The sequence below is a fragment of the Rissa tridactyla genome, chromosome W (assembly GCF_028500815.1).
Source record: "Rissa tridactyla isolate bRisTri1 chromosome W, bRisTri1.patW.cur.20221130, whole genome shotgun sequence".
NCBI classification, from domain to species: Eukaryota; Metazoa; Chordata; class Aves; order Charadriiformes; family Laridae; genus Rissa; species Rissa tridactyla.
In genome coordinates this window covers 21,432,300-21,459,812 of record NC_071496.1, presented here as the reverse complement: position 1 = coordinate 21,459,812, position 27,513 = coordinate 21,432,300, and the positions used below count along the sequence as shown (strand labels likewise).

Sequence of the window (27,513 nt, the reverse complement as noted above, 5' to 3'; positions counted from 1 at the left end):
GGTTCCAGTCTGGCTCCAAAGAATTAACTCAAAGAAAATATGAGTGAAACATTTTTCTTTGCATGAAATGTCAACTTTTAATTTGTCAGTTTGTTCTTTTGTTACCTTTATTTTAAAATACAGAACTATTTCTCCTAGTACTTTGAGTTACATAAAACAACATGAAACACATTCATAATCTTTACTGTTTCTTTCTCCCCAAGATGATATTCAAAAAAATACACCAGAATCTGAAATTGCAGAACTGCCTGTGATTAAGACTCAGGGAAATGCTCGCCTATGAAGCTATTAAGATACATTACTGATCACTCGTCTTTTTTTTCCAATTTCCTTTTTGTTTACTTCATCTGCCCCCTTCTCAGCTTTCACTCCAGACACCTTTTCTCCAGGTTCTCTGCTCCCATGCTCTCACTTTTTCAGGAATTTCAGTTTCTCAATCTGTTTTTGAAAGTCAGCCTTCCTGCCTCCTTTTTTTACCTTTCTTCTACTTCCTTTGTGTTTCTTCTTTTTGTTTTCCTTCCATTCTCTTTCTTAATACTCCACCTAGGTCTATTTTTCTCTTTCTTCCCGATTGTGATTGGAGTTGAACTTTTCACTCTCCCAGCCTTTTTTGTGCTTCCCCACTATATAATTTCCAGTCAATTTTTCCTTTCTTTGCCTCCTGGACATGCAAGACAGGGTTATTCACTTTCAGAAACAGAAAACAAGCATCAGTTCTACTGAAAAGTCCCTGAGCAAGGCAAGGCAAGGCAAGACAAGTAATAGTTGTTTCCAACTTTCCAGCATCAGCTGAGACTGCAGTAACACAGTCTCATACAGAGCTGAGAATGTAGTCTGGGACTCCTCGCATGATGCCACCATACTGCAAGCAGTGGGAGCAGAGAATAACTTTCCTTTGGAAGGGAAGCAGCAGCTAAAGCTTTACTGAGAAATTAAGTTCCTTCTTACCTATTTAGATGAGAGGGAAAACAGGCTTTTCCTCATCCTTTAGAAAGATGGTAATCTGGAATGTCTTTTTTAATATTTATTTTCTCATACAGAATGTACCAGGGTAGCCTGGGATTACTCCTCTTGATTTAATGACTCAGCAGGATTTGCTGACCTTGAATTACGATGACACTTATCTGGTAGTTCACACCTTGCAGTGCTGTTGCTTGAGATAATTTTTGGATTCAGGCAAACAGCACCATGTCTTGCATCAAATTTTCCATGTGTTTTTACAAGCAAGACTAGTTTGTGGGGGAGGTTTAAGCTCTGGTTCTGATGTCATGTGTGGAGATACTATTGCCCTATAGTATTGCACCAGTAGCACCCATGTTATTGCCTGCACTTGGTGGGAGTCATAGCCAGATCACTCCTCCTTTCTCTAAGTAGGAGTCTCCCAGTCATTACAAATCTGTGTGCTCTTTTCCTTCCATCTTTTCTGGTTTCCATTCCTGCTATGTATTCCTGTACATTTCAAGTTTCATGCAACCATGAAGAATTTGTGATTCACGAACCATGAAGGTTTGTGACCACCTCAGGAACCTGAACATACACAAGTCTCTGGGACCTGAGGAGATGCACCCCAGAGTCCTGAGGGAATTGGCTGATGGAGTTGCCAAGCCACTCTCCACAATACTTGAAAAGTCATGGCAGTCAGGTCAAGTCCCCGGTGACTGGAAAAAGGGAAACATCGCACCCATTTTTAAAAAGGGGAGAAAGGAGGACTGCAGGAACTACCGCCCTGTCAGCCTCACCTCTGTGCCTGGGAAGATCATAGAACAGATCCTTCCGGAAGCTATGCTAAGGTACATGGAGGACAGGGAGGTGATTCGAGACAGCCAGCATGGCTTCACCAGGGGCAAGTCCTGCCTGACCAACCTAGTGGCTTTCTACAATGGAGTGACTGCATCAGTGGACAACGGGAGAGCTACGGATGTCATCTATCTGGGATTCTGCAAGGCCTTTGACACAGTCCCCCACAACATCTATCTCTCTAAGTTGGAGAGATATGGATTTGATGGGTGGACTGTTGGGTGGTTAGGGAACTGGCTGGATGGTCACATCCAGAGGGTGGTGGTCAATGGCTCGATGTGCAGATGGAGATCGGTGACAAGTGGTGTCCCTCAGGGATCCGTACTGGGACCGGTGCTGTTCAACATCTTCATCAATGAGATAGACAGTGGGATCAAGTGCACCCTCAGCAAGTTTGCCGACAACACTAAGCTGAGTGGTGCAGTCGATGTGCCTGAGGGACGGGATGTCATCCAGAGGAACCTGGATGAGCTGGAGAGGTGGGCCCAAGAAACCCTTATGAAGTTCAACAAGGCCAGGTGCAAGGTCCTGCACTTGGGTCAGGACAACCCTCATTATCAATACAGGCTGGGGGATGATGTGATAGAGAGCAGCCCTGTGGAAAAGGACTTGGTGGATGAAAAGCTGGACATGAGCCAACAATGTGCACTTGCAGCCCAGAAGGCCAATCACATCCTGGGCTGCATCAAAAGAACCATGGCCAGCAGGTCGAGGGAGGTGATTCTCCCCCTCTACTCTGTTCTCGTGAGACCCCACCTGGAGTGGGGTCTAGCTCTGGAGCCCTCAGCACAAGAAGGACACGGACCTGTTGGAGCAGGTCCAGAGGAGGGCCACGAAGATGATCAGAGGGCTGTAACACCTCTCCTATGAAGACAGGCTGAGAGAGTTGGGGTTGTTCAGCCTGGAGAAGAGAAGGCTCTGGGGAGACCTTATAGCGGCCTGCCAGTACCTTAAGGGGGCCTACAAGAAAGCTGGGGAGGGGCTGTTTGCAAGGGCATGTAGTGATAGGACAAAGGGCAATGGTTTTAAACCATTTAAACCAGGGTAGGTTTAGATGAGACACTAGGAAGAAGTTCTTTACCATGAGGGTGGTGAGGCACTGGAACAGGTTGCCCAGAGAGGTGGTGGAGGCCCCATCCCTGGAGACATTCAAGGCCAGGCTTGATGAGGCTCTGAGCAATCTGATCTAGTTGAAGATGTCCCTGCTTAGTGCAGGGGGGTTGGACTAGATGACCTTTAAAGGTCCCTTCCAACCCAACACATTCTATGATTCTATGATTCTATGATCCTGCTCTTGATAAGTCTCCTGTCTTAATCCATCCCATTTATGCTTAGCCATGGAGTCTATACATGGTGCAGTGTTTCAGGCATGCTAAAACACTCATAAGAAGGGGAAGTATGGAAATCAGAGAGGGTGAGGGAGAGTGAGGCAGTACAGTGAAAAGTGATGAAAGGGAATTGTTGTCCTATTTCCATCGCTTATAAATAATTCTCGGATAAAACGTTCTTGGTGGAATCATATCCTCACTGAATTCAATTGGAGTTTAGTGATTGACTTCAAAGATGTAGCATCTTACTCTTCATTCACTCTATCTTTAACCCAATAATTCTGAAATTAAATCTGCATTAAATTATAATTACATAAAATTATCTATTTTTTTTTATCTCCTTGGTTCATTCCAGAGGAAAAAAGATATTATACTTATGTAAGTATAGAGATGTGATGCTATTGAGACCAAGGTTAAAGAGAATGACTGTACTGTTCTTTGTTAAGAGTCAATGTTCATTTCTGCTTACAGACACTTTTGTTTCCACCTTGCCTTTATATAATGACACTTTCTTGTGGGATTGTCAGAAGATATCATAAGCCTATCCTAGGAGTAGCACAAGGAAGTCATTTTGCCCTGGTGTTTTGTTTTGGGGGTTTTTTGATGGAAAATAAGACATTGCTGGAGATAACAGCTTTCTGCTTCCCTGGTGCCTGGTGAGACATTTTGCTTCACATTATTTTTCCAAGTTCCACTGGATTTATTTTGAAAGGATGTAATTTCTCTGGGAAAGGTGGTTGTTTCTTCATGGCCATCATGGCCATGCCTCTTAATTGCCTCAGTAGCCAATGGCTTCTCTTCAAAGGGAGATCCCACCTCCTTCCCAGATGCAAGGGTGCTGATTTGAAGAACCCATTATGGTTTTGATGCTTATACTGTGGAATTAGCCAAACTTTCCCATCATGTCTGCAAGCAGGATATCAGATGGTGGGGGTGGGAGGAGGAGGAAGGAATTTGTCTGAACTGTGGACAAGCATATCTGAACTTGCTGCCCAGAGAGCAGGCTGCATGGGATACATGAGATATGTAAGTTTGAGACAGCAGATGCATGGAAGGTTGAAAGAGCAACATCCAGCAGGAGTTCAAGGGGCCTCAGTCAAGGAGGTGAGAGCACTGGTAGGTGGGATGTCTCTTTTACATCAATCATGAAGGGTTGTCTTGGTGTAAGAAATGCTAGTGATGCTCCTCTGACACTGAAAAAATATTTAGCTGTTAGGTGACTGCTGGTTTTATTTTTCTTTTATTTCTTCTCTGTGCGTTTATACACAGATGATCATATATGCTCTTCCTGTCATGTTTGGGTTGCTAACTCAGTAGATGTTGCCTGCCTGAGCCCCTCTTCATGTCTAATACTGATTAGTCCCAGTTCTTCAATACACTGTTAAATCTGTATGACAACTGACCATGTTCATTTTCCTAAGACAAAGTAAGGTCTGCAAGAATTAGCTTGAAACAATGAAATTCTTGAAATTCTTTCAGGAGCTGTTCATTTTTTAATTTAAAGCAAGTAGGACATTTATAGCTTTTTGGTACTAATACTTTCATGTAGATGTGCTCATAGTTGGCTCTGTAAATATAAATATTTACAGAGACACCCTTAAGGCCCATAGCAGTCTTAGGAAAATAGTAGTGCTTTCTGCATATAAGGGTCTACTGTATATGCATTTCTTTGAAGGACAGGAATGTATGCCTCAGTGTTTATAAGATGAATTAAATTCTGGGAAGGAAATTTTCCTGTTGATTTCAGCTAGTCCCGCAGCTAACTATAATATGCATTTATATTACCACTGCAGTTGTTCCAATCAGAAAGATCTTACTGGTGTAATATTTGAAAACACAGGGCTAAAACTTTCTGCTTGCATAACTTTTATCCCTTAATATAGTTATTGCAGCGGCTAATCTTGTTGTCAGCCAGTGTAATTCCTATTTAGTTTTTATCTTTCTGTCATCTTTTTTCCCTTAAAAGCCAATGGAAATAATAAATAATGTGAAAATCACTTGAAGAAGACAACCTTTGACCTCAGTAATACAGATCAGTATTGCACTCATTTCAATCACTTAAGTAGAAACAGATGAAAATGTAATGAAAAGATTAAAAAATTAGGCACAGAAAGAAACACAGAAAAGTCCAATAAGAGCATAAAGAAGCATTTGTGAAGAAAGTCTTTTCTCAATGCCCATCATAATGTCTGTATTTGCTGACCACTATTATCATTATGTTTCCTTCCCATTTAGGAGATTGTCAACTTCAATTGTCAGAAGCTGGTTGCTACAATGCCTCTTTTTGCTAATGCAGACCCAAATTTTGTGACTGCCATGTTAAGCAAACTGCGATTTGAGGTGTTCCAACCTGGTGATTATATTATCCGAGAAGGGGCTGTGGGTAAAAAGATGTATTTCATTCAGCATGGTGTTGCTGGTGTCATCACCAAATCCAACAAGGAGCTGAAGCTGACAGATGGCTCTTACTTTGGGGGTGAGTAGGAAAAAATTAATCATGACATTGGAGTAAATACACTAGAATAAAACATGTTCAGATATCAGACACATCGAGACATCAGAATAAATCTACTGAGTGTCTTTTGCCTAAACAATTACAATTGCATTGAAGAGTGCACAAAATATTTCTGAATAAGATATTCAGTCTGCTTACTGTTGCAAGGATAGCTATTGAAGATACAGAATGACCTTCCTGAATTTGCAAGTTATTTTGAATTGAGCACTGATATTTAAAAGAGTATTTCAATAAAATATAATAATTTGCATAGTAATTTTATAGCTATTTAAAGGTAAAATAAGTAGGATTCATCTTCTTTAAAAAGAGATACAAATTTTGAGTCATAAGTGTAAAGTACTACTAAAAGGTAAAAATCACTGTAAGAATTACAAAATTAGTGGATAAAAGACCATTATTTACATGGGATATTTTGGTTTTCTTCAAGAATATTTCAGGCTGTTATTAGTGCTTTTTTACTGAATTTTAGCACACAGTAATGTTTATCCTTCCAGTATATACTATGAGAAACTGGACTCCCTATTTGACTAGATAGCTCTCAAACAGATGTATATTAATAAAAATCAGACATGAATTTTAATCCAAATTAAATTCATCTGGTAATCTTAATGAAAAATAGGTTTTTATTTAGATGAAGGCATCTGAATTTTTATATTTGAAATAAACCAATATTTTTTTTACGTATAATAATTGACCGGTATGAAAATGTTGTTTCTTTGTGACTGTAAATTGTCTTTGTGCAATAGAATAGGTGTCTGCTTCTGTGAGTAGCAGCAAGGCTGGTTTCCAGAAGCTGATTGAACATTTGCGTGTACCACTGCTGCCCATGACAGGTACAGTTAGTTGGTTATTATATTAATTTTCTGTTGAATCCCATGAATTATTCCAGAACTGAGTCAAAAGCCTTTCAGAAAATGTTCAATTGAAAGCCTAATCAGTGGCATTTAGCTGGTATACAGAAGTGGGAAGCTTAGAAAATTGAATTGGGCTCAGTGTTTGAATTGGGCTATAGAGTTACTCAACTAATCATATTTTAGAATAATAAGCTAAAGTAACTCCTACTGATCTGGCCAGCAGGCCTTATCAATCTGCAGTAGCCTCTGCAAGGTGATTTGTATCAGTGTTTGTAGAAGCGCTTCAGTAAAGACGTCTTGTGCTTATCCTACGGGCTTAAACTGTAGATGCTGAAGACAGGAGATTAAGGAAAAAGAAAAGGTAAATGCTGAGGATGAAGAAACAGAGAAACCTTCGTCTTGATCTTCTCTATGCTTAGCAGTGCCCTATTTTATGAAAACAAGTTTGCAAGAGCCTATGTGCTGAATCTGGTCATAATATTCCTCTGAACCAGCAGAGGATCAGAGGAGATGATTGCACATGAAAGTATTTTACATAACTGTTAGCCTGTTGCAGTGCAAACAACTACTTAGCTCATCCTGTTCATCTGCTACCCTTCTTAGCAGGAATGCAGACAAAAAAATAAGCTATTTGCAATATCCAGACACCACAAGAACTTATTACACTGCATACCAAAGCAGTTTTATTCATCCAAACTGCAGTTCGGATGAGACAAGGGGTGCAAAAATGGGAGCAAATGCGTCCAAACCCTAACAGCTGGTGGGGCAAATGGAAGATAATAGCTGCTGCTTGATGTAACAAAGAGAGGAGAGGAGAGGAGAGGAGAGGAGAGGAGAACCTGAGAAAGGAAGTGCCCTGAGACCCAAAGTGTTGTGATTCAGATCTGGTTTAACAGAATACCATATAGCACTGTGAATTCCCAGAAGTGGATTTTCAGATACTGGAGAAGAAATACCTATTTGACTGCAGCTGAAAAGAGAGGAAACAACCTGCACATCAGATAATAGCAAATTGAAAATGTTTGGTTTGTCAAAGCAGAAAAAATATTCTAATAGTCTCTTTGCTCTGGAGTTTCATACAAGGGGAAACAAGATTGCCCTCAATGAAAATTTTAACCTTCTCCTTCTAGCTGCTTCTGTAGGATGGGCGGGGAGAATAAAATGTGAACGAAGAATGCCAGGAGAGAGTGGATGGATATCTATCTATGGATAGATTTTTAAATATTTCATTTTGCGTAAATTATTTAATACCATTTTAACAGTTATCCTTACACACTTTAAATTCTAATAAATTATATCTTGCATTTGCTTCAACTTGTAGAAGGCCAGTTAGACAGAACTACTTTGACCTCCCTATCACTGATGGAGTTTTTCCTGATTTCTGAACAGCGACTGTCTGTATATTTTACACCAGTGCATTGGAAAATAATACCATGGGAAATGTTGAGTCACTTCAGATTATATTTTGCCACTTTTTTTTTTCTGGGTATACTCTAGGTACTTCCTTTTGATGGTCTACTTTTAAGGATATGAAGTATAATATTGATTATAAAAAGAGAAAATGTGCCTGTCTGCTCACTGCTTTAGACCTTGTAATTTATACCTGGACATTATGATATGATGCAGTTTTAAATTTTGCAAAAACACTGCATATGGCTACTTCTCATTCAAGGTAGTGATGAATTAAGTCTCTCAGTATTCATACTCCAATCCAGCACCACATTGAAATACATAATTAATTATAATTAGCCTCCCTGAGGTGTGATTATTCACATTCTTAATGGCAAGTACAGAATTAAATGCTTTAAGGGAGCATGATCTCCAGATCTCCTTACCAACTAATTCATAAAATACTTTTCAGGTGAACAGTATAAACCATTTTTCTAAAAGTTTCCCATGCAGCGCTACAGGCTTGGGGAAGAGTGACTGGAGAGCTGCCTGGCAGAAAAGGACCTGGGGGTGTTGGTCGACAGCCAGCTGAATATGAGCCAGCAGTGTGCCCAGGTGGCCAAGAAGGCCAACAGCATCCTGGCCTGTATCAGGAACAGTGTGGCCAGCAGGACTAGGGAAGTGATCGTCCCCCTGTACTCGGCACTGGTGAGGCTGCACTTTGAATACTGTGTCCAGTTTTGGGCCCCTCACTACAAGAAAGACATTGAGGTGCTGGAGCATGTCCAGAGAAGGACAACAAAGCTGGTGAGAGGTCTAGAGCACAAGCCTTATGAGGAGCGGCTGAGGGAACTGGGATTGTTTAGCCTGGAGAAAAGGAGGCTGAGGGGAGTGTCGCGTGAAAAGGGGCAAAGCGGTTTTGGCAGAAAATAAACCCCCTTGTGTTCTAACACTCCTCACCAAGGTGGGAGGCTAGGTGCGGCTAGGTTTAAATTCTGAGTGATGCCCAATTCAGCACTATCAGTCCAATCACGTTTAATATGTATTAAACTATCACGATTTGGATACACTAATAGTGGACTGCACCTTCAGTCTAGTCGTGCTCATGAACTAGCACGGCCACTCTCGAGTCTTTGGTCACGTTCAGTGAGAAACCAAAATGACTAGCTACTTAAAAAAGTGCAGTTTATTTAAACAACAGATATATAGGTTCTTAGGATTGCCGGTGATGAATACACTGTCTGCAAAGCACGTGCAAATGAAAGTATTGTTACATATACAAAACGCGCGACAAAGTTATAAACGATACAGCCTGGCTATAAATGTAGAAAAAAGAGTCTCTAGAGAAATTTCTAAGTTTCCTGAGGAAGCACTCGGTATAATCTAAGTCTTACCCAAAGGTGTCCCTATGGGGGGGAAGAGAGGCTCAGCCCGTCGACTGATCCCAGAAGTCAGTGATGGAATTCTTTATGATGGTGTCTTCCCTGGGTATCCCCCCTCTCTTGGGCTATTTTTATATTATTTGTTATCTTCCAGGTGGAGTTTGAGTGACTTTAGTCATACATACTTTTATCATGATTGGTGTAAATTTCTCTCGCTTCACAATTAAAGGTATAGTTTACGAGAAATTCAGGGCGCAGACTCAAGAAGGAGTGCTCACACCTTGGAGGAAGGTAGCCTTCGGGATGGAGGTGTGTTTTGGTATTATAATGACATTAGAATGAGCAGAGTTCGCACGAAGGACAGCATTTCATCAAAATTTGACAAAATGTTGGCTCTGAGCATCTAGCGGGCAGCTAATTGGCAGCTTATCTGTGTCATGGTATCATCCCATTCCCGTATCCGCTATACATCATAAGGTAAAACCGCGGAATAATTGCATCCCGTCCCGTACCTCATGTAGCTTATCAGGGAACCACAGATGTTGTGTCCTTCATGCCAGCTGCGACTATTTTCTACCTCAGAAGCCTCTTGATTTTATACTTGTCCTTAATGTGTGAACAATGCTGTACTTCTGTATTTTTTAGCCAATTTAGTATTTATTCCACAGGGGAGACCTTATAGCTCTCTACAACTACCAGAAAGGAGGTTGTAGCGAGGTGGGTGTTGGTCTCTTCTCCCAAGTAACAAGTGATAGGACAAGAGGAAATGGCCTCAAGTCGCGCCAGAGGAGGGTTGGATTAGATATTAGGAAAAATTACTTCACCGAAAGGGTTATCAAGCATTGGAACAGGCTGCCCAGGGAAGTGGTGGAATCCCCATCCCTGGAGGTATTGAAAAGACGTGTAGATGTGGCGCTTAGGGACATGGTTTAGTGGTGGTTTTGGCAGTGTTAGGTTAATGGATGGACTCGATGATCTTAAAGGTCCCTTCCAACCTAGACGATTCTATGATTCTAAGTATTTTCTGCAAGAGGTCCTAAAAATGAAATGTGTTTTCGACACAGACTAGTCTGCCATTTTGAGGATACATGGTATAACATAATTCCTTGTTCCACATTATGTTGTTCTTTTGACACCATATTTTATATAGAAAATACTATGCAGTCAGAAGAACTTCTTGCTATTTATTCTTTTCAAAAGTCTAAGAGGCTTTTAAAGAAGTTAGAAAGAAAATAATTTACTCTGCAATGCAAGAAGGTAGAAGTGGATTTGGTTTTAGGAGTTTTATTAATGAGCAAAACCTAAAATGTATATTTAACAATGTTAATAATAATAATAATAATAATAATAATAATGCAAATAATAATTCCTGGTATCTAAATAACATAGTCTTCAAACCAAATTATAATTCTTATTCTGTGAATTCATGAATACTATAAATATTTTTAATTTAATCTTTATACCTAAGAGTGTCTATACTAGACTTTTTTTAATAATTTATCAGAAAAAAATGAAGTGCGATATTTTTACGGTCCACTTAAATTCAAGTTGAATAGTCTAATTTGTACCTGTTATTGTTTGCCAAAATCAAGATGACAAGAGCATAACACTGAATACATAAGAAACTAAGTGGCTTTTTTCAAAAGAGAACAGGCATCCATCTGAACAAAACTAGGCATAAACGAATGGCACAAAGTCACGTTTGGACTTTGACCCAGCCAGTATAAAAGTCGATAATATACTAGGTATATTATCGACTTATATAGGTATAAGTATACTTATACCTATATACTAGGTACTTAGGCACATTATCTTAGAATTAAAGCTTGGGGTTTTTTTATATGAAAACTAAATTAATATCATCCAAATCATGAGTTTTTAAAAGATAATAAATAGACTATCTTAGTCTCTCTTGGTAGAAAGAACACGTCATTAAAGTAGAATAAAAATATATGGATGCTCTGTTATAAACAGCATTGAAGATAAAATAAGGACTTGCATTTCCATTTTATATAATAATTGTAAGCTTCTCGCCTGTCTGTTCTTTTCTATCAGAGCTTTCTCAGGAGAGTGAGTTAACAAGAGAAAACAGGCAGGATGTAAGAAATGTTGCTGCCTCTGTTTGCTCTAGTCATGAAAATTTGGCCAAAGCTATTTTCAGTACCTTCAGATAGAAAAAAGAAAAGACAGGTCAGGATGGAACATAAAATGTCTCTGGGCAGATAACATGCCTCTTTTTATAAAGGCAATTGTAGTCTAACCATGTATATTTGGCTGTCTTTCTTGATGTGAAATATGCTTAATAATGTATCTTAAGCATATTACATTGAATGATACTTAACAGTGTATCAGTATGTCCTGGTTCCGGTGGGGATAGGGTTAACTTTTCCTGGTATTCCATGCCATGTGAGCCACGCCCACCCTGAGGTGGTGGTGGTGGTGGTGGTGGTGGTGGTGGTTGCCTGTTCCCTTTGCTGTTCTGTTAAACTGCCTTTGTCTCAACCCAAGAGTCTTGCCTTTTCTTACGATTCTTCCTGTGTTTGGAAGGCACGAGCGAGCGGCACGTGGTTCTTTGTTGCCGTCTGAGGCTAAACCACGACACAGTATTAACTTTAAAGGAAATATGAGGGCTTAAAAAAATTGTTATATATCAGTCTTGTAAAAAATTACAAGTCATTAGAGAATGGCTAAAATGGATTGGCTTATTGCATCCAAACGTGCCTTGAAAATTAATATACGCCTAAAATGTCTTTTTCTGTATCAACATTTACTTATATCACATGGAAATAATGAGAGGCTTGTTCTGAGTAAGTCTCAAAACATCCAAATTAGTAGCATGTTATCACACTGCTTTTCTCAGTGCTGCTTTCAAGTAGTGTATTAAGCCTTATTCAAGGAAACAGAATGATAAGAACATGAATTGTTTCAAGAAATGGGTTTCTTATAGGTAGGTGGCATAAAAGAGAACTTTGGGTCAAAGTAAAGAAAGGCACATACTTTTAGGCTTGTTGACAAACCCTAAATAAATATGAAGAGTTGCTCACCCATTAGTAGACTTTGTTTTTAAAAAATAAGTATTCCTTTATAAATCCTATCAAAGTTTGGATCAATTAAGTTATGCAATTTTTTTCATAAGAATAATTTTTCCCCCAGAAAATTTGTGCTATCTCTAATTAAATAAATGTACCTCTCTGCCGATTAGAAATGCTATTAGAAAAAAATAAGAATAGAACCTCTCTAATTAGACCACTTACTCTATCAAGCGTTTGATATATTTACAAAGGCCAAGCATATTCAACAAAGGTTAAGCAAATGAGGGCTTTGGAGGGAGACCTTTAGGGAAAAGAGTAATGGAAAGAAATATAGCAAAAGACCTAATCAGCTTTCACCTGCATTTTAGATCAGGAAAATGGTTATGAAATGCCCATCATGGATACCTGTCTCCAGCTGCTTCCAACTTGTCTGTTTTGAAAGTTCCTTCTTGTTTCAGAGAGGCTTTGGAGACAAAATCCCCTTTTTCCAAATGGGGAGATTGTGTCCAAAGGATAACATTCTGGATGAAAGGGATCGGTATAATACTGTTTGTAGGGGGTGCTGATGTCCCTTCTTTGTCCTACTGACCATTTCCTACCTCAAGAAGACTAAACCCCCTATTATTACTTATTGACTATTACACCATATCATTATGTCATCCTCAAACATAGAAGCAAATATTCGCTTCAGTCCCCATTTCATTCTCTTCCTATCTTCATATATATGACATATCTTCATGATGGAGAAATTATCTCAGCCAGTAAGGGTGCTGGCAAGGAGGGACAGGTATTTGCAAACAAGAATTGTGTTCCTAACTTGCAATTACACAAGTCAGTAAGCATGAGTCTAGCTTACTGAATGAGATAAACTTTGCATTTTTCATTGCCATATTAATAGGGATGTAATTCACCTTTTTCTAATCTTCTGTTTAAAAAGTTGACAATTTCAACCTTTCTGGTTAGGGTACATTTTCTATTTCTTTAATTTGCCCTGTTAAATTAAATATAATTTAAAAAAAATAGATGATGAGCATGCTGAGAGCTCATGTGTCAGGGTCTTCAGAGCCAGAAATATCAAATGACTGGAAACAGGCAATAAAAATGTGAAAGAAACTGACCTGGTTTCTTTGGGTTTTTTTAATAGGATGACTATATAAGAGCAACAGCTATCACAAATAGTTAAATTTAAATCAGGTTTAGGTAAAGAGTTAAAAAAGTGACAGGAGACTGAAACTAAGGCTTTAAGGAAGTTGTTTTGGACCCTTAATTGTATTTGGCCATTTTCAGTCCCTCTTCAAAATAGTAACTACTCGGCAGTGTATCCAGGCCTCCTTCATGAACCCTCTCTCCAGTTGATGAGCCCGGATATCTGAAAGCAACTTTACAGACAATTGTTGTTGGCAGGTTTTAAATGAAGAGGTCATGCAGGCACTGTATGCTATTGCTCACTCTGACAAACTCAAACTGTCTTGTCTGCAATTCCATATTTAGTGTAAATATGGTGGAAAAAGATGTAGGTTTTGCATACCTTTCTTTTGGACAGTCCAGATTACAAACCTGTCTGTAAAAGGCAGTAATTGTCTCCATTTTCCTTCCTCCTTAAATTCACTCCTTTTCTGCGGTAATGTTCTTTTTGAGCAGTGTTTGTATTTTAAAGCTTTGTAAATATAGGACTGAATTCAGAGCTAAGTGTTACCTGAGCCTTTTAATTTCCATCCACTCCATAAATATGGATTTGGGGGATGTGAATCGCTGCTGCTTTTTTTTTTTTACCTCCACAGTCTTGAATATTGTGAATGTAAATACTTTTTTGCAAAACAAAATCCACATAGCTATCTGGCAAAGCATTTAATTATTATTCTGGAGAAAATAAATTATTGAAACTCATTTAATTTGTGTAAGTTACATTCTGACTAATCATAAGACTTGGTATTAGTCATTTTAGTGTCTATAACAAAAATCAGCATATCCCTAGATTTTCCATTTTGTGCACTAATGATAATATATTGAAAGATAAAAAGAACATGTTAAAAAATTAGAAAAAAAAGTTAAAGATAGATTTATTTGATGCTTTCCAGAGTTTAATAAAGAAAAAGTAAACAAATACAAAAGGATATGTTAAAGCAATCACATTTTTATCTTATGAAACAGCTTCCCTTTGTTTTCAGTATTAGAGATGGTCAAGTCAACATGGAACTAGGAAATCACTCAATTTCTGAAGGATTCTCCCTTTTTCAAGAAGCTTATTGATTTTTTTTTAATTACTTGAAGTTTATATCGTCTTTTGCTAAAGAAAAAATATTACTCTCATTACCCATTGTAAAACTGCGAGCAGAGTGCCCCAGGTTGAAGGTTACTGTCCCTTCCTGTGACTGGCACACCAAGAAGGTGCCTGTTAGCTAGTTTCTAGTCAGTGGACAACTTCAGTAGCTTGAAGGAAATCAAGAACTACTCATCTTAGCACCATGCCAAAGAGTTGCTGTTATGAAGAGTTAGGGAGAATTACCTAAACATGGTAGTTTTGGGAAACATGCTCTGAAGACTTATATGACTTGTGCCTTTTTATAGGCACGAAAGCATGGGGGAGATGCAAAGAGCTGTCACAGAAGACAGCTGAGAGCTGATCAAAGAGCTGATCATCTAGTCCAACCCCCCTGCCAGAGCAGGGTCACCTAGAACAGGTTGGACAGGAACACATCCAGGTGGGTTTTGAATATCTCCAGAGGAGACTCCACCACCTCTCTGGGCAGCCTGTTCCAGTGCTCTGTCACCCTCAAAGTAAAGAAGTTTTTCCTCATGTTGAGAAAGAACTTCCTGTGATCCAGCTTGTGCCCGTTGCCCCTTGTTCTGTCACTGGGCACCACTGAAAAGAGTCTGGCCCCATCCTCCTGACACCCACCCTTTAGATATTTATAAGCATTGATGAGGTCCCCTCTCAGTCTTCTCTTCTCCAGGCTAAACAGACACAGGTTTCTCAGCCTTTCCTCATAAGAGAGATGCTCCATTCCCTTGATCATCTTGGTAGCTCTCTGCTGCACCCTCTCCAGCAGTTCCCTGTCCCTCTTGAACTAGGGAGCCCAGAACTGGACACAGTACTCCAGGTGCAGCCTCACCAGGGCAGAGTAGAGGGGGAGGATGACCTCCCTCGACCTGCTGGCCACAGTCTTTAATGCACCCCAGGATGCCATTGGCCTTCTTGGCCACAAGGGCACATTGCTGGCTCATGGTCATCCTGTTGTCCACCAGGACTCCCAGGTCCCTCTCGGCAGAGCTGCTTTCCAGCAGGTCAACTCCTAACCTGTACTGGTGCATGGGGTTATTCCTCCCTAGGTGCAGGACCCTACACTTGCCCTTATTGAATTTCATAAGGTTCCTCTTTGCCCAACTCTCTAGCTTGTCCAGGTCTCACTGTATGGTGGCACAGCCACCCCTCCCAGTTTTGTGTCATCAGCAAACTTGCTGAGGGTACACTCTGTCCCCCCATCCAGATCATTGATGAATATATTGAACAAAACCAGACCCAGCACTGACCCCTGGGGAACACCACTAGTTACAGGCCTCCAACTGGACTCTGCGCCACTGATCACAACCCTCTGAGCTCTGCCATTTAGCCAGTTATCAATCCACCTGACTGTCCATTCATCTAACACACATTTCCTAAGCTTACTTATGAGGATGTTATGGGAGACAGCATCATACATCTAAGTTCTGTCTATAATAATTTAGTAACTCATTGCTCTCTATAAAATAAACAATGTTCTAATCTGCTGTCCTGTTCTCATAAAACATTCCCAAATATGTTAGACCAACTGACCCAAGCCTTTGAATTGCTTTCGTTTTCCATCTTTCTTCTGCTGCTGAAAGTAACCAGATTGTCTGAATAGCTGCTTGCCCATTTGCACAGCAATATATATGCCTGCTACATAATGAAACAAGTTTCCTGATGAGGAACTAAAGCAATAGTCATCTATCCTCAGCTGGAAGGACACTTCATTAGATCCTGTAATGTTAAATCTGACTGATGATAGGAAACCTGTTATAGCTTTGGAAGGGGATAGAGCACCTAATAAACTTCTGTAGTTCACAAATGCATAGAAATTGCTAGTTATTTTTACTCAATTTTAATATGGAGAGCACTATATGGCTAAAATACTAGTTAACTAATTTATTCGTTACTACAAAAAAATGAATTCCTGCACCAAGTAAAGTGAACTTTTGCTTTCTTTCTATTCTTTGTGTTCTTGCAAAACAAAGCTGTGCATACGATAATAATTCATCGTATTAATTTTCTACATATTACTATATACCATCCTAAGCTAAGAAATATGTTCCATGGAGACAGGACCAGTTTGATCTCTTTTAATAAACCAGATTACTATATGTTTCCTTTATCAGCACAGTTTATCTGTTTGTGGACACATTTTGTCTTCAAGGAAACTTTATATTGTTATTTTGATTTTTGAAGTTTCTCAATCTCTAGTCAAATGTTAATGTGATATAAAAAGTTGAGTAATTACATCTGGAGTATAATTTATATGGAAAATGAACTGACAGTTAATGGTTAGGTGCCACACTGTCAGATAAGCTGTACTGCTTCCCAGAGGAAAGAAAGACTTTTTATAAGTATATATAAATTGGAAACAGGAAATTATTGCTAGGGTAGCCAGTCCATGTACCAATCCAGCAAAGACTAAGAAAGCAATGCAACATCACAAATGGTGCTAGAGGTGAACTGCTCCCACATCCCCAGTTATTTTCTTGAAGAAAAAAATGTTTAGGAATCACATAGCAACAGGGGAGTGGGAAAATTAGCACCTACAGTGGCATATCTATATAGTCTACAAGAACAATGAACACGATCTCAGTTGGTACCAAAACTGTGGCCCTTACAAAAGGCCTACTAATCCTAATTCTTTAAGAGTCATCCTATGGGTTGTGTCATTCACCTTCACTCATTCAGGTTTTCCTGAAATGAGTTTTCCTTATTGCTGTCTTTCAGGTATGTAGAATTTCCTATCCAGAGTATTTTGTCACACTGATGCAATAATAAAATATGATCTACATCTCCTATTTTACAAGATACAGATATGGGCAAGCTTCTTTAGAAATTCACGGTGTTCCAAAAACTGAAACTGATGTTCCTACTGAAATACTGCCATGTATGTGAGCAACTGATATGTTGTTGATCAGTTTTGATTATTATAATTATAACCTTCAGAACAGGCTTAGCTTCAAACTTTTATTATTGTGGGGTTTAGTTCAATGTCTTGAAAGCAAAAAGTACATGGTATTTGAGCCCTTTTCAATGTTTGTTTGAGCTGCATTGTTCTGTGAGAAAGATCTTATGCTAGCAGAACACAAATTTTGATTTTCACAGATAAATTAATTGCATTCGTATTAAATATGGACTGTAAGAACAAATTAATGGTTTTAGCATTGTTTAGTGCTTTCAAATAGTAATTTTTCATTAGTGCAGTGATTTGCATTTGTTTCAGAATGTTCTAGGGAACAGTTGTCCAAAGGGATTAAATAATTAAAGTAAAACTTGCATTAAGAGTTGAATTACAGGTTCACTGTAGCCTAATACATAATTATTAATTGGAAATGAAGACATTCTTATGTTTGGAAAGGAAAGATAAAGCATTTGACACTTTGAAAGTGTCAGCATGGAGGCAGTGCACCATGCCAACTGCAGATGGGAATATTAGTGAGTAATATGCTGCCACCGCTTTCTTTTTATGCTAATAAAAAACCTTGTTTGTCCAAGCTGTTTGAAAATAGTCTATGGCCTTTGTGTTTCACTGCACACTCCTGTGCTATTGATTGTATTTCATAGTCCGTTTAAATCAACTGAATGTCAAGGAGAGCATAATTGTTGAGGGCACCTGGTGTACTTGATGCCACTAAGACTCATTTTAAATATATCATGGATATTTTCATTACTTTGTTCTCTTCATGAAATCTATTGTTTATTTATTTGTAAAAAAAATAAATAATTACTTTGATTTATTTAAAAGAATACAAGTGTTTGATGGGAACACATTTTGGCATTCTCTGTTCTTGCTCTCTGGTCCAAGTAAATGAGATTTCATATGTCTTATTATGCTTGAGAGTTTGTTCCAAATAGCTAATAGATGAAATGAACTTCAATGCAGAACACGTACAATTCTGCAATGCAGATGATGTATCAGTGACTATAATAAAACTCTAATTAGTCAAGAAACATTGCTGGAAATGCATTTTATGATTGTTCATCACATGGTACTTTTTCTGTCAGAAGGATGTAGTTCATCTTTTGAAGGAGACCATTCAACTGGAGTTGAGAACATGAAGCTTTCTCTGCTTCCTGAGCAGTCAGGCTTCGCGGTGGCACTCCCTGATCAGTTTCTAGGCTCATATCTTTTCTGACCCACCCTTTATTGTCTTATCTAACTAGAAGACTATTATGGTTATTATGAGCTTTCCAAAAAGATGCACTTCAACCATAAATTGTGGGCTGACAGGGTTTACAGAATATGCTGTATAGTTTACACAGTGATCCTTTCCATTCTCATTACTTGACAAGAATAAAGGAAAAGGAAAGAAGGGGAAAAAGTAATGATATTTATTGCAGTAACATCCATGAATTACATGGTCCCATTGTCCCACGATGAAATCTAGCATTGTTTCTTATGGTTTCTTCCTATCCTTCTTATTGAAGTAATCCAAAACACAATATTCTAGATTAATAATGTTGAAAATAGTAATTTCTACATTATTTTTTACACTCTTCAGAATGCTTGGGATCCATAGTCAATGTTTGTTTTGGTCATTTTTTAGAATCAAGTATATTTATTTGCTGAGTACAGCAGAAGAGACCTCCTTATGTCTTTAGTATTGTTTGCAGCAATTTTAAGTGAAGAAAGTTGAAAAATCAAGAGGTGATCATTAGTCACATAGATTTTCCAGATAGTTATCTATAAATTCAACCATGTATTGTAAAATTTTGAAAATGGAGCAGTCATTTGCTGCATTTAACTGCTCCCTTTGGACAAAATGTCAGTCTTGTAACCAAAATGCAGTGGGTTCAATCAAAGGAGAAGGGGTCAGGCTGAGTTGGGGGATGGAAGAGGAAAGGACTGACTTCTGTTTGACCTGGCTGGCTCTTTACAGTAAACTGTCATTATTTCATGGGCATCAGGTTTTGTGAGGGACATTAGGTCATGACTTTTACAATAGCCATTAGTATCTATAAATTCTCCCCAAAGCTGTTGGGGTTTAAATACATTCAATACCAATATTGATCCCACGTTAATGTACTTCGATTTTGTATTGGGTTTGCATGGCAAGGTTTTGGTAGCAGGAGGGCTACAGAGGTGGCTTCTGTGAGAAGATGCCAGAAGCTTCCCCTATGTCCGACAGAGCCAATGCCAGCCGGCTCCAAGATGGACCCACTGCTAGCCAAGGCTGAGCCAATTAGTGACAGTGGTAGCACCTCTGTGATAACATATTTAAGAAGGGGGAAAAATCCTGCACAGCAGCTGCTGGAGGAAAGGAGGGAGAATATGTGAGAGAAACAACTATGCAGACACCAAGGTCAGTGAAGAAGGAGGGGGAGGAGGTGCTCCAGGTGCCAGAGCAGAGATTCCCCTGCAGCCCATGGTGAAGACCATGGTGAGGCAGGCTGTCCCCCTGTAGCCCATGGAGGTCCACCATGGAGCAGATATCCATCTGCAGCCCATGGAGGACCGGAAAACAGAAACAATGTGTGATGAACTGATCGCAACCCCCATTCCCCATCCCCCCACACCACTCAGGGGAGAAGGTAGAGAACTCATGAGTAAAGTTAAGTCCAAGAAGAAGGGAGGGGTGGGAGGAAAGGTATTTTAAGATTTTGGTTTTGTTTCTCATTACCCTTCTCTGATTTGATCGGCAATCAATTAAGTTAATTTCACCAAGTTGATTCTGTTTTGCCCGTGACAGTAATTGGTGAGTGATCTCTCCCTGTCCTTATCTCAACCCATGAGCCTTTTGTTATATTTCCTCTCTCCTGTCCAGCTGAGGAGGGAGAGTGGGCACCTGGCATCTAGCCAGGGTCAACCCACCACAGATTTATCCACTATTATCTAAGCATCTTAGCCCCTAAGCATTCAGGTTCAGGTGGCATGTGGAAATTCTTCAATAAGAAATATGAGACTGAAAACCATCAAGGTTCTTTACATTCTAGATTAATAAAAAATGTATTTTTTAAAGACATACAAACCAAGAACTATGCTAGCACATTATAGAATCATAGAATCAAAGAATCATAGAATTGCCTAGGTTGGAAGGACCTTTCAGACCATTGAGTCCAACCATCAACCTAACTCTGACAAAAACCATCACTAAACCATATCACTAAGCACTACGTCTACCTGTCTTTTAAATACCTCCAGGGATGGTGACTCAACCACTTCCCTGGGCAGCCTGTTCCAATGCTTGATAACCCTTTCAGTGTAAAAATTTTTCCTAATATCTAATCCAAACTTCCCCTGGTGCAACTTGAGGCCATTTCCTCTTGTCCTGTCACCTGTTACTTGGGAGAAGAGACCAACACCCACCTCGCTACAACCTCCTTTCAGGTAGTTGTAGAAAGCGATAAGGTCTCCCCTCAGCCTCCTTTTCTCCAGGCTAAACAATCCCAGTTCCCTCAACTGCTCCTCATAAGACTTGTTCTCCAGATCCCTCACCAGCTTTGTAGCCCTTCTCTGGACCCACTCCAGCACCTCAATGTCTTTCTTGTAGTGAGGGGCCCAAAACTGGACACAGTATTCAAAGTGCAGCCTCACCAGTGCCGAGTACAGGGGGATGATCACTCCCCTAGTCCTACTCATCACACTGTTCCTGATACAGGCCAGGATGCTGTTGGCCACCTGGGCACACTGCTGGCTCATATTCAGCTGGCTGTCGACCAACACCCCCAGGTCCTTTTCTGCCAGGCAGCTCTCTAGCCACTCTTCACCAAGCTCATAACGCTGCATGGGGTTGTCGTGGACCTGGCACTTGGCCTTGTTGAAACTCATACCATTGTCCTTGGCCCATCAATCCAGCCTGTCCAGATCCCTCTGCTAAGCCTTCCTACCCTCAAGCAGATCAACACTCCCACCTAACGTGGTATCGTCTGCAAGCTCATCCAGATCATTGATAAAGATACTAAACAAAACTGGCCCCAATACCAAACCCTGGGGAACACCACTTGTGACCGGTTGCCAACTGGATTTAGCTCCATTCACCACCACTCTCTGGGCCTGGCCCTCCAGCCAGTTTTTTACACAGCGAAGAGTACTCCCATCCAAGCCATGGGCAGCCAGTTTCTCCAGGACCTCCATACATCTGAAGTAAAGCCTTCAGAATTCTTTATTTTTGTTAATGTCAAAATGTTTGCATTTTGACACTTCATTGAGAATGATAGTTTGTGATAAACATACAATCATGGGGACAAATATGAAATCACTGCTCTTCCTGTGTAGGGAAGTGATCTCCTACCCTGCCTGAGACCAAGAATTGTTTCTATTTATAAGTCTGTTCTTATTCCCAAACTTGAAAATGGAATCAACTCAAACACTTATTTTTGCAACTGACTTTTAATATTTTGTATTTTAATATAAATTAACTTGAATGTTAGTTGTGATCTAAAAAAAAACATATTTTATTTTTACTTTTTGGGAAGATGAATAGACAGGTAAGAATGGATACAGAATTTGAAAGAAGCTTCCAAATTGTTTTTAATTTTGAAATCTCCTGCAAAGAACTTCATTTTTAGCTAACTGGAATATATAATTAAAAATAATTCTAACTGACTGTACTTTATGTAATACTGTGTTAAATATTTTTTTATTTTAAGTAATACTAAGCCTCACTTGAATTTTTCTAATGTAAATCTTCATTGAAAAGAGGGGTGAAGATGCGGAAAAGAATAATCATATATGCATTTAAAAAGTGGCATATCAGTTATATTTTGAGTTTGACAACTTTACAAACATATGAAGACTTATGTAACATGTCTGAATATTGAAGACTTCTATTGGGAAACTTCCCTAAAATGGATTTATGCATATCTCTTATTCTACCCCATATGTTTTGCTGTTATAAGTCTCGGGCACTGACTTTGGCCTTTATCCAGTAACCCTCTTCCTGTGGGTTCAAGTGTCAGCAGTTGCAAGACTGAGGCTGTTTCCTGGGACTCTGAGTATGGCTTTGGTCTCCTCTGTTCCAGAATGATGAATTCCTGTTGGAGGCACTTGCAGAGAAAGTCTACTAGACTAATCAAACAGAGTAAGCAGAGGTTAAAAGAGTTCTGTTGTTTAGCCCAATGAGGAAAAAAGTCTAAAATCATAAGTTTACTCTCCCAAAATACCTAGGACATAAACCCCAAGGAAACAGAAGGCATTTTCATGCTTGAAGCATTTTTTCTTAGAGCAGTTCTTATATTCAAATATCATTACATCATGTATTAAATTAGTTTAGTAAATCTGGTGAATGATTATGTCAGATGAATATTTAAAAAAAAATCAATAGCATCACTTGGGTTAATTGAGTCAGCAAGCTGTATTTGACAGCAGATGGATCATTTCTTACAATTTAAAGAAGATATTTTTTTAAAAAGGCCTGATAAAATCAGAGTCTAGACTGAGAAAACCTATAAGCAAGGCTCTTAAAGGATATTAGTTATTTTTTCAGAGTAGCAAAAATAGAATCAAACACCTTCAGAACTGCCCCTGCAAGCTTGCTTAAACAGCAATAGAAAAATTGCTGTTAGCACTAAGTCACTTCCTAGCTTTTAAGTTTCACATGGTTTACTAACTTCTTTGTTTCCTGTGTGTGTTGAATTTTTCTCTCCCCAGAGATTTGCCTTTTGACCAAGGGCCGTCGAACTGCCAGTGTACGAGCAGACACATACTGTCGCCTGTATTCCCTCTCGGTGGACGACTTCAACGAGGTCCTGGAAGAGTACCCCATGATGAGAAGGGCCTTTGAAACGGTGGCAATTGATAGACTTGACAGGATAGGTATTATTTTTTTTATATATTTGGAATTCTCTAAACCTTTCTACCTTTACTTTTCCTTGATAAAATGACCAGATTAAATCCTCCATAAAAGTTTCATTTCTGTTACACTGCACTAAATGTTCTGTTGATCTATGAATAAGATGTGTCCAGACAAGAAATTCTGCAAGCTCACTTTTATATAATAAGTCTTTGAATTTTAGAAAGCTCTCATAGTCCTCTGAGGATTATTTTGTATACTTTAATTATCATTAGCATTATTTATTAATCCCATTTATTTCTTTTGCTGCCCTCAGCGCTCATAGGGTTTATTGCAGTTTCATGAGCAGTGGATGACATTTTCCTACATAAATAGTTTAAAGATGACATCTATAATGCTGGGAAGAGCTGAAGTCTCTCAGCACTCAGAAACCCCGTGTTTGTTGAAGTGAATTAATCCTTTGCAGCAGAGCTCTCATTTTCCTCACAACATGGGCAGTGCTAGCATTGATGGCTGCACACTGGCGTTACTGAGATCTGCTTGCAATCAGAAAAGCAGGCCAATGATATCCAAGTGAAAGGCAGAATGATATGGCAGATTATCAAAACAGGGTGTGTGAAGTCTGCTGTTGTGCATCCAGACATTCTAGACCTCTCTAATAGGACATACTAGATAAAATATATGGTCTATGGTCGGGAGAAATTGACTCTGATCATCATTATTGACACTGGTTTTAAAATGCAGCTATGCATAAAAAATTGTTTATCCTGATTTGGAAGAAAACTTGTTTTCTTTAATATAGCAAGAGTAAAGAAATTAAAAACATGTATACTGGTTTCAAATATTTAATAGACCTGTTTTAGTATTCTGCAGACTGTGAACATTCAGTGCATTAATTTAGGTTTTCAAGACTTTTCAAACTCTTAGAATTTGTCTCTCAAGACTCTCTGGAAATGTAGTCCAACTCAAACTAATATGTGCTTAAATAATATTAGTAGTAAAGTCTGGTCTGCTCTTGGAGGAGTAATCCTGTCTGAAGTGCTGCGTTTACAATATGAAATCTACACAGGAGAAAAGATAAAAAATGAACTGTTTTATTGTACTTGTTCCACCCTGTTTTTTCAGTAAATTACCATGGTTACATTTTCAGAATAATTGTAGTAAAAGCAATGCACTATAAGTGAAGAGGCACAGAAAGTTCAGGCATCTTTGAGCACAATGGTGTTATGAAAACCTGCCATGCTGGTGCAGAGAGAGGGGGAAGTGTGTATGCTTGGAGGCCAGCTGTCAGGAGCTGTGTGTCAGCATGAATTTCTGTGGTGGTGCCTGGACAGGCTCAGCACAGCTCTGCCGCAAGGGATGAGCTCTTTGGTCCCTGGCTCCTGGGGAGATTGGTGCAGTGCAGCCTATCACAGTGGGCTCACTGCCGAGCTGTGGCCAGCGCTCAGCCTGGTGTTTGCTCAGGCTTTTACAATGCTGATATAGCCCTCAATGGGTTGAAACACAAACTCAGAGTCAGGATTTGCCCCTGTGTGTCAGGCTTGCTAACTCTTCTGCCTCTCTGTAAAGGGAAGAAGAACTTGATCCTCCTGCAGAAGTTCCAGAAGGACCTCAACACCGAGGTTTTCAACAACCAGGAGAACGAGATCTTGAAGCAAATTCTGAAGCATGACAGAGAGATGGTGCAGACCATTGCCCCAGTGAGCTTGCAGCAGATGCCCATGCTGAACTCCAGCACCTCCACCGCCACCTCATTGTCGCGCATCAGGACACAATCCCCTCCTGTTTACACCACAAGCAGCCTTTCTCATGGAAACCTGAACTCTACCTCGCCCAGCATGCAGACACCCCAGCACACCATCATCCTCTCACCCTGCTCCTATGCCACTGCCATTTGCAGCCCACCCATACAGAGCCCTCTGGCTGGCCAAACTTTCCATTATGTCTCTCCAACCACCTCGCAACTCTCCCTCATGCAGCAGCAGCTGCAGGCACCCCAGCAGCTGCCTGGTGCCACACAGAAGAATGAGGTCCACAAGAGCACCCAAGCCCTCTACAACACCAACCTGACCCAGGAGGTGCAGCCCCTCTCTGCCTCTCAGCCTTCCCTGCCCCACGAGATCTCCACCCTGATTGCCAGGCCTCACCCCACCATGGGGGAGTCCATTGCCTCCCTCCCGCAGCCCACCCCTGGCCCCAGCATGCCCCCGCCCAGCCGGGCCACAGTCCCCCAGCGTGTCTCACTCTTCCAACAGATGTCCTCAGGATCCATGCCCCCGAACTGGGGGGCCACACCGCCCACAGCCCCTCTGCAAAAGGATTCTTCCACAGTCTTAAGCACAGAGCTCGAGGGAGACAAGCTGTGGTTCGCATCAAACTTATGATCTCTGGTAACTGTGAGCAACAGACTTGTAATGAACTGAGAACCATCCCCAGAACTGTTTTAGCCTATTTCCTAATGTACCCCATCAGTCTACTATGAGAAAAATACTTTAGACAGCTTTGCCCTACATAACGAAAGCAAAAATTTTATATATATATATAAAATAAATTAAAAAAATTTGTTTGAATTCATGTCTTCCTTTTTTGCAATCATTAAAGAAGTTTAAATTCAGCTGTAAATATTATTTATTTTTAACGTGCCAACTTTAAAATTGGTCTGACAGATTTCTCTGTTTATGAGGTTTCCTATTTTCATGGGAAAATTGTCAACATAATAACAAACTTCAAACAAGTATATTAAAAAAAATAAAAATCAACGTAACTAAAACATAGCACTGACAGTGATATTCTGAAACCTTCATTATTTCATTTATTATATAGACATTGTTAATTTCTCATGAATAATTCAGTTGTTATTTCCCATTACATTTCATATTTTAGCACCTTCCGTTCAGAATTAGATTGGAAAACAAATAAATTGCAAACACCTGCAGTCAAAAGGCTGGCACTAGCACTCCTCTGGATAGATTGTAACCTCATGACATAGAATCATAGAATGGTTTGGGTTGGAAGGGACATGTCAACCATTCTGTTGTTTCAGAGAACTGGGTGGAATTCAGTCATCACATTGCTGAAGACTTTTACAAAGGCTATAAATATTGCCATTGTAAATAACTTTTTAGACCCAAACAAAAATAGCTGCTGTGTGGTGTACCATTGCAAGGTCTTTGTTTAGGAATTTAGGTTCAGCTCTTCACTTCAAAATTTAGTTTTAAAATTTGTTAAAGTTAAGTGTAACACAACTGTTGAATTGTAATGCAATGGCTTAAAACCTACAGTGTTACTTTTACATGTAATGTTTTATGCAAAATTGTATGCTTGATCCTGCAAACCGTTTGTACTTCACCAATACCATCAATTTTCTTCTCTTTGCCCTCAATAGCATCTGAAAATATTCCGTGCATGCTTTGGCAAAAAAAAAAAAAGGATGATAAAAATAGGTTCAGTCAGCCATTTTAGGAAAAGGCTTCACAGTGTCTTAGAAAATAATAACCATTCATTAATTGTGTCTACCTTAAAATTCCTATAATGCTGACTTTGAATCTCTGGTTTAAGTCTAGAAGTGAGGTTTTTCATTTAAAGGATTATTTGTAAACCACAGCTTGATTTAGGCTTTCAGATGCTTTCTGTATCTTCACTGTAGTTTTGTAGTTGACTGTGGTATCAATTTAAAAAAATTATATATAATATAGCATCAAGTCTGTCTGGAAATGCACGATTTGCTCTGTGTATATCGTAATTAAATGGCTAGTATATCCTAAGGCATGTAGTGCCAAGCATAGCCCATAGGTACGAGGTTTATTATTTTTTATGTCTTCAAAACGGAAAGGAAATGGTGACAGAAAGCAGGGTTAAAGCATACTGTTCTGTGAATGTTTTGTTTTGTTTGCTCAAACCTTCATGTTATGTTATCCACAAAAAAAGTTCTTTTGTAATCATTTGTGCCTGATTTGTCACATTAAATAGAGATTGAAACTAAATGTGTCATAATTTAACTCATTGAAAAAATCAGCATTATGGATATGATACAAGCATATATTCTGTTCCTTAAAACCCAACTGACTCATGTGAAGGAAGTGAATGCAAAGGAGTTGTTTTCTCATTAATGCTGAGTTTAACAATGCATGGAAAAATTGAATAACATCACAAACTACGTAATGCAGTGAATAAAGATGTACTTGAGAGACAAGTAAATATTCTAAAACTAAC

General features: G+C 39.4%; 1 protein-coding gene across 1 annotated transcript in view; it reads left to right on the top strand.

Annotated features, from left to right (window-relative positions):
- LOC128902065 (potassium/sodium hyperpolarization-activated cyclic nucleotide-gated channel 1-like) overlaps window positions 1–25,685 on the top strand; it is a 252,885-nt gene extending 227,200 nt beyond the window's left edge. The window contains exons 6-8 of the mRNA XM_054184405.1: window positions 5,361–5,601; window positions 23,160–23,324; window positions 24,871–25,685. Of these exons, the coding sequence (XP_054040380.1) occupies window positions 5,361–5,601; window positions 23,160–23,324; window positions 24,871–25,685 (1,221 nt within the window). The remainder of the gene's footprint in view (window positions 1–5,360; window positions 5,602–23,159; window positions 23,325–24,870) is intronic.
- The last annotated feature ends 1,828 nt before the right edge of the window (window positions 25,686–27,513 follow it).